We start from the raw sequence: 7,452 nt of genomic DNA, 5'->3' as shown, positions 1-7,452 counted from the left end.
CCGTTCAGGCCTTCAATGTGCTGACCCATCAGAGTGAGTGCATAGGGGGGCCAGGGGTGCTTTCTGGTGAGTTTTCTTTTCAAAGCGTGTCCCTGAAGAGGGACCGGCACCCAGGCTCTCTGTCAGGGCCGCCTGGAGTGTGTGAACCACTGCTCCTCAGTGTCCAGGACTCTCCCGAGCTTCTTACTATCCTGCCTCACGGTCCCATCCCCATGTGCTGACGGGTCCTGCTGCTCGGGCTGAGGGCACAGCAGAGACCTGCCTGCACTGCCTTTCGGGGGGGGGGGGGGGGGGTCTGAGCCCGGGAGGAACCCAGGGGTCCAGGAGATGGCCATGTAGGCTCAGGGCTGTAGAGTGGGTGTTGAGGTCCCTGCAGCCAGAGGGGCCTGGAAGAAGGAGGGGAGAACAGCCTTCCCACCACAAACCCAGCGCCTCCCCAACTTGGGAGCCTCAGGGATATGAACGGTGTGGCCAGGCTGGCCCGGCTCCTGCCTCCCTGGAGACCTTCGGTCTGCTGATGCCTTGGGCAGCTGGTGGCTCTGGGCAAGGTGGCCACCTCTGTGAGCCAGAATACCCTCCTTGACAAAGTGCGGGTCCTGACCCGGACCCACTGGCTTCAGAGGTCCTTGTGTGACTCTCGTGAATGGGCCTGGGCCTGGGGTGGAGCCCACGGCCGGCCATGCCCAGGTCTTGTGTCTCAGACACGTCACAAGCGGAGGGAAGGGCTGCTGGACTCCCCCAACCCCAGTGCCAACTCCTAGGAAAGGTGCCTTGTGCCTGAGGGGCCTGGGCCAGGTGAAGTCCCGAGTAACGGGATTTGGCTCCTCTGATCCATCTTGGACTGGCTGCTCCCTATTCTAGGTGGACATTTTCCTCTTTTTTTTGAGGGTTTTACTTTTTATTTTCTTCTAAAAAAAATGCCCCTTCAACCTCACTGCCTTGACATGTCGCCTAGCCCTAGGAGAGGGGCAGGCAGCCTTTCTGCCGAGGGCCTGGCCAGTGGGGGTCTTCGATGCCGCCTCCATGTGAAATGTCATATGAGAGCCCCTGTGAGCGATGTTCCGGACCAGAGTGTGCGGCTCATCCCGCCTCGTGCTGTGTCCCTTGTCGCTCCTCCCATGACCCTTCCTTGGGACGTTTGGGGAGAGGGTCTCAGCATGAGGGTGCGGGTGTGCGTGTAGGTGCATGTGAGGGTGCAGAGGGCAGGGTGGGCTGAGGGCAGGGCCTCGGCCGTAAGAACAAAGGGCAGCAGGGAGCATGTCTACGTGTCCGCCTGTCTGCCTGTCCGTCCGCCCGCCCGGCTTGCCTCACCTGCCTGGGTCTGCGAGCCTGCTCACACCCACCACCCTGTGGTCCGCCATGCTGGGCTGGGCCAGGGTCTGAGCACTCCAGGAAGCGAGTCCCTGCTCTTGGCCACTGTGTGGCTGGAGGAAGAAGCGTGACTCTAGGCTGCAGCTCGGGCTCCCACCACCGACTGGCTGAAGCAGGGACCAGATGATGTCTCAGAGCCCTATGGTAGCCATGGCAACCAGCCCCTTTAGATACTGCCACCCCAAGTCACTCCTGACAGCTGAGGGGGCAGGCAGTGCTGCTGATGGGTCCACGCCAAGGTCCCCAGGGGGTCAGATCAGGCCTGGCTGGGTGGTGGCTGTTCCCGCACGAGCTGTTAAGTGCTTCCATGTGTGTGAGAGCTTCATGGACGTCCAGATCCCTGTCCCTCTCTCGGGACATGGCCCAGGCTGCTCCAGGCCCTGTCTGACCCCCCCTCCCCACCCTGTGGAGGCAGAAACAGTGTTCTTACAGCCCCTGCTAAGTGGAGAACTTCAGGTTAGGCTTGCCCCAGGGGCTGAAGGCCAGGCCCAGGTTCCTGAGAAAATAATGGGTGAAGTAACAGGAGGAAGAGCAGAAGGAGCTGCCCAGCCCAGGTGGACAGAGCCAAGCTTTTGATCCACCTCTGACCCCAAAGCGCCTGCCAGCCCTACCTCTGCCTGCCAACCTCTCCCCTGACTCTCGGTCTGTTGATCACACAAACACAATTACACAGCCCCTCAGCCTTCAAAGGCCCCAGCTTAGCTCCACTGCCACAGACCTTGCTCTCCACCTGCAGGACTCTGGGACTTGGGCCACACTAAGCAGACAGCCTCCAACCCTGAGGAAATTAGCCACACACCTGGGACCTTGCACCTGCGCTTCCCTTGCCCTGCACCCCAGGCCCTTGGTGAGGCCTCCCAGATGTCTCAAGACCAGGACTTCTCAGCAGGGGCATGACACAGCACTCTCCTGGGTGCTGCAGGGCATGGAGCACCCAAGAGCCAGCCACACCTGTCTCTGCAGCTCCTGGTCGGCCCGAAGGTCCCTGGATGTGCACCACCCAGTCAGGTCCCAGGAAGGCCACCTGAGAGCCCAGCTTCCTGGCCAGGCCCAGCCCACACCTGCTGAACAGAACAGCACAGGGCTCCAGCTTGGGGGCGGTTGGCGGGTGAGAAGAGGGGTTGGAAGGGAGTCTGGAGCCGGCAGAAGGTTCAAGGGGGTGAAGGTGGAGATGGGGTCACACACAGGCCCAGGGAAGGGAAGATGGTGCACATGGGTGGGCCTCACAGTGGCTCCTCTGAGCTCCCAGCACCTGATAGGACTCAGGGCAGGGCCCAAGGTGCCCAGGCCTCACCTGCTCTCTCCAATGTGCACCGCCAGGCAGCCAGTGCACACCAGAGCCGGACTCGAGTGCCAGCTTCAGGATGCAGAGGGGAACAGAGCCTGGACTGGCCCCACCTTCCGGGACTGACACCAGAATGAGACAGTGGACATAACACGGTCCTATGGCCACTCTTTGTAAGAGGCCTCTACTGGCCCAGTCCCACGGGACCCTCCCCAGTCCACAGCCAGTGATGGTCCTTCCTGTGTCCACAGCTCAGCCGTGGCCCTTGACAGGAAGCTCACTGGTTGGGCTGTTGTCACGTAAGCACAGGGGCTCAGCTCCTCCCTGGGGATCAAGAGGGCTCCGAGCCGGCTGAGGGTCTGGCCAGCTCTGCGGGGACATAGGTGGGGCAGCACAGGGCAGGTCTGGCTTCTGCAGCTTTGACCTTGGTCAGTGCAAATGGTCCCCAAATCCAGGGCCCTGAGGGGCTGCAAGGCCTCCTGGAGGGGGAACTGGGGGCTCTCAGAGAAGATCCACAGAACCTGGGCATGTGGCCAGATGGGCCCCAATGGCTCAGCTCCGGGTTCCCTGTGACATGTGAGCACAGACAGTCCATGCCCCCTCCCCACCCCGACTCCCGAAAGGTGGAACAGTATGATGGTCCAGCCTGCTGGTGGTTGTTTTATTTGTGGTGGGGGGTGACTCTGTCAGTCACTGAGGGCTTCTTAACCTTGGCTGAGTCAGGGTGTTGTGAGATTTGAGGAGACAGACGGATGCTGCCCCTCCAGGAGAGCTCATGTTTTACAGATTCAGGGCCCAGGCCACACTCAGGTGCTGCCTCAGCCCAGCCTCTGTCACGGGGGGACTGAGCCACCTGCCGAAGCCATGGAGCACCTCCCATTGGCCCGCAGCACAGAACCAGGGGAGCAGGCCAGCCAGGACTCGGACCTCTCCCCTGGCTCCCAGTGCCCACGTTCACCCCCCACCCTGCAGCCCTAGGTCCCTGGCAGGAGCCCCCTTACCTGTGGCCTTCATTAGGGTGGAGAGCAAGTTAGTGAGGGGTGACTGAGAGCCAAGGTCAGTGGACTGGGACCTCAGGGGTGCACACCCCTGGGGGGCCCCAGATGACAGGCTGAGGGGCTGGAAAGGGATCAGCTTGACTCAGTTCAGGGCTGATGGGGACAGTGCTATGGACATGAGCATGGGGGGCTGGCCCATCCAGACCACCACCAATCAGGGGCTGTAACTTGGACAACTGGGCTGGGCCATGCTGGGCCACCAGAGCTGGGAGTGGCAGGGGCAGGGGCAGGCTGGAAATTGTCAGCTTTTGGTAAAAATTTTTAAATATTAAAAACTGCTTGCCGAAACCGGTTTGGCTCAGTGGATAGAGCGTTGGCCTGCGGACTGAAGGGTCCCAGGTTCGATTCCGGTCAAGGGCATGTAACTGGGTTGCGGGCACATCCCCAGTGGGAGATGTGCAGGAGGCAGCTGATCGATGTTTCTCTCTCATCGATGTTTCTAACTCTCTATCTCTCTCCCTTCCTCTCTGTGAAAAATCAATAAAATATATTTAAAAAAAAAAAAAAAACTGCTCATGGAGTCGGGACAGTACATGAGAGATCACTGATGTATGGGAGGCATGAGGGCACTGGGAGGAGTGTGGGACTGGGACAGTGGCCCCAGCTATGAACAGAGATCTCAGGGACACGCCCCGGGCTCTGCCCAGGCAGGCCCTGACCCTCGATGACCTCATGAGCTGTGGGATCTCCAGAGTGACCAGCCATGCCTACTGGCCAGCTGCATGCCCCGCTGGCCCCACCACCGGGAACACAACCCAGGTGTCGCTGCTTCCACATCACCCTTCAGGGGAGCCAGCAGCCCTCAGCCAGTCGTCAGGGGAACCCCCCTGTGCTCCCAGGGACCTGAATGGGTCTTAATGCTGGACTTCCAGGTAAGGGCCAGGGAAGAGGGCCAAGGCACCCCCAAATCTCAGAGCAGGAAAGGCCTCAGGGTGACTGGCCCCAAGTCAAGTGTGGGTCAGCTGAGGAGGGGATTGCTGGCCCTGGGGCTGTGCCGACAGCTCCTGGGAGAGGCCCTCCCTGCGAGACTGCCACCCACAGAGCCCTCAGGGCCCCCACCTCCGAGCTGGTGGGGGTGCCCACCACACCGAAGGGCATGCCAGCCAGACCAGCAGGAAGCGAGCGGAGAGCCAAGCACCACCTGCCCGCTCCAGGACTCCCTCAGGTCCTCAGGGTCCTCTCTGAGAGGAGAGAAAACACCAAGCAACCGCTCCACCGCTCGCCTGGGGACCACCCTCCCCGCCATGCGCGGGCCTCTGGGTGGGGGGAGGGGCCACAGAACATGCAGGAGAGCTCCGTTCCTCCAAGCAAAGCAGCACCCACATGGCCTGGCTTGGACTTCACTCATCTGCCCCCAAATGTGGTGAACCTGCCTCAACGGGGCCTCCGCAGGCGGAGGACGGCCCTCAGAGGCAGCAAGAAGGCCCAGGTCTCCACAAAGTCCCCCCCCCCCCACACACACACCCAGAAGCTTCCCAGCCAGACACACAAGAACGGTTCATCCACTGCCCACAAGCGGCTCCTCCACTGCCCAGACCATGTCCATGGTGCCATGTCCGTGGCGGGCCTGGGGGGACACAGGGACACTGAGCCTGGCGACTAGGCGGGGTCGGTCCCTCTGGTCGCCTCCTGGGACTCCTCTGCACCGCCGGCCACTCAGTTAGCTCCTCCACGGAGACCTTGAACAGAGGGATGGGTCCTACAAGGCAAGGCGGGGCCCCAGGGGGGCACTCTTGGGAGGGCAGAAACCCAGCTGCCTTTGGCCAAACATCAAGAGGAACTGGGCGCGAGAGGACTGGGCCTCTCAGGCTTGGCCACAGGGTCAAGTGAGGCTGCTTGCCACCCCTCAGCCCGTCGGAAGTAGTGCCGTCTATGAGAGGAACCGCCTCCCTCGGGGATGCAGAGGGAATGGGGCAGCCAGCGGCTGTGCCATGGGTAGGGCTCTCTGCCCAGCAGCTGCCACAAGCCCCACACCCTCCTACGGGACAGACACAGGAGGTCTCAACTGGGAAGACCCGGGGATGCCAAGCGGCTAAGTAAACAAGGGGAGTCCAGCTCTTATCAGCGGGTCTTTCTGTCCCTGAACCTGTGAGGTGGGCCGGGGTGCAGGAGAGGGTCAGGACCGGGAGGGAATGTGCCATGTGGGACCCACAGGACTGTGGCTGCGGCCAGGAGCTGGGCAGAGGCAGCCCTTTCCCAAGCCCACCCGGTGTGCAGCCCCCTGTCCGAGGCAGTGTGCTCCCTCATCCGTCTGCTATCCACTATCTCCCCCAAGAGGGTAGAGCCACTGGCACTCACAGGCTCACCTCCTCCAGAGCGACCACTCACCCGCCTCTGGGATGACAAGCCCTGGGCAGGCAGACAGGGGCAGGTGGTGAGGCCAGGTCAGTCCTGGGGCCCCGGAGGAGCAAAAGTTCAAGCCCAAACCCTCACCTTGTGCTTGTCATAGACGGCAGCCTCCTCTCAGGTGGTCGGGTGCAGCCGTGGGGTGCTGTGGGGCAACGGGGTGCCTCGCTCCAGGCCTCCTTGGCGTCTGGCAGGGAACTCTGGGGAGGGCTGGCAGGTCCCGCCCCCCATCCTCCCAGCAGCCAGCAGCCCCCAGGCCAGGGTAGGAAGAAGGAGCCAAGAGAGGGGAGGAGGAGGAGGAGGAGGGTCCACTGGGCCCCGGAGGGCAACAGAGCCGCCACAGCCACAGGCTCTCCTGTGGGCAGAAAGCAGCCCCCCAGGGCCGCCCCGAAAGGGGCATTGTCCCTTTCCCACTTCCCTCGTGACCCTCCAGTCCAGGGACCAGTGCACCCTCTGACGGCCAGCAGACCCTCTGCCTTCAGGGTGGAGCAGTCAGAGCCGCTGGCCTCACCGAGCCCAGGCGCGGTCACAGGCCCGGAGGCCTCCTCCCGAGGAGCTGGCGCTGAGCGGCTGTGGCTCCCGCGCCTTCCGCTTTCCGCCCCCTCCCTGAGCTCAGGGCGAGTCTTCATGTGTCACTGCTGCACCGGGCAGACCAGTGGGGCCGGGGGTGGACCCGACAGACCTGGCTGCCTGCCCGGTCAGCTCCCAGCCAGCGGGGCAGCCCAGACCCTGGAGGTGGCTGGTGTGTGACCCAGACACCCTCCACACACGAGCAGCACTCCATTCCACAGGGACCAAGGCGCCAAGGGAGCTCGGGCCCCGGGAGACCTGCCCGCGGTGAGTGCACGGGCGAGGAGGTGGTCGTCGGGAGGTGTCGGAGGCGGTGGGCGATCCACGCTGGCAGGTGACAGGTGACTGCAGACCCCCCACAGCTCCCTGCCCTTCAGCTGATCAGCGCCCGGCCCTGCGCCTGCGGCTCCACCTGCTGGCTACCCCCTGATCTGCACGCTCCTCGAGGGGAGGGTCACCCCCCCCCCCCCCCCCCTACGCCCCCCGCAAGCCTCCGGGAGGCAGTCCCCCTTCTGCTCTGAGGCACCTCCAGGGTCAGCGCGGAGAGCAGAGCAGCAAACACCGGGGAGCGCCCCTCACCAGCCCTCGCGACCCAGAGCCCCGCTGGGACCCTGGGTACGGGATGGGAGCGGGGCTGCGCCTGGACCGCCCCATGTGGCCTGGAGTGCACGTCTGCACCGCGCCGTTCGGAGCGAAGGTGGTGCCGTGCCCGCATCGGGTAGGGGGGGGAGGGTAAAGGCCGGCCACCTTACCCCGAACTCCAGGGGCCCAACCCAACCGTCGGGCTTGCTAGGTCCCCACTCTGGACCGCCACCCCCCAAA

General features: G+C 63.3%; 1 protein-coding gene across 1 annotated transcript in view; it reads right to left on the bottom strand.

Moving 5' to 3' along the window:
- LOC102417459 (acyl-coenzyme A synthetase ACSM4, mitochondrial-like) overlaps nucleotides 1-7,452 on the bottom strand; it is a 53,035-nt gene that overhangs the window by 44,986 nt on the left and 597 nt on the right. The window contains 2 exon segments of the mRNA XM_023744379.1: nucleotides 2,323-2,504; nucleotides 2,666-2,728. Of these exon segments, the coding sequence (XP_023600147.1) occupies nucleotides 2,323-2,504; nucleotides 2,666-2,728 (245 nt within the window).

Source organism: Myotis lucifugus, unplaced genomic scaffold (assembly GCF_000147115.1).
Source record: "Myotis lucifugus unplaced genomic scaffold, Myoluc2.0 scaffold_458, whole genome shotgun sequence".
In the NCBI taxonomy this organism is placed as follows: domain Eukaryota; kingdom Metazoa; phylum Chordata; class Mammalia; order Chiroptera; family Vespertilionidae; genus Myotis; species Myotis lucifugus.
Note: the sequence above shows the minus strand (reverse complement) of the source record. Positions and strands in the feature narration are given on the sequence as shown.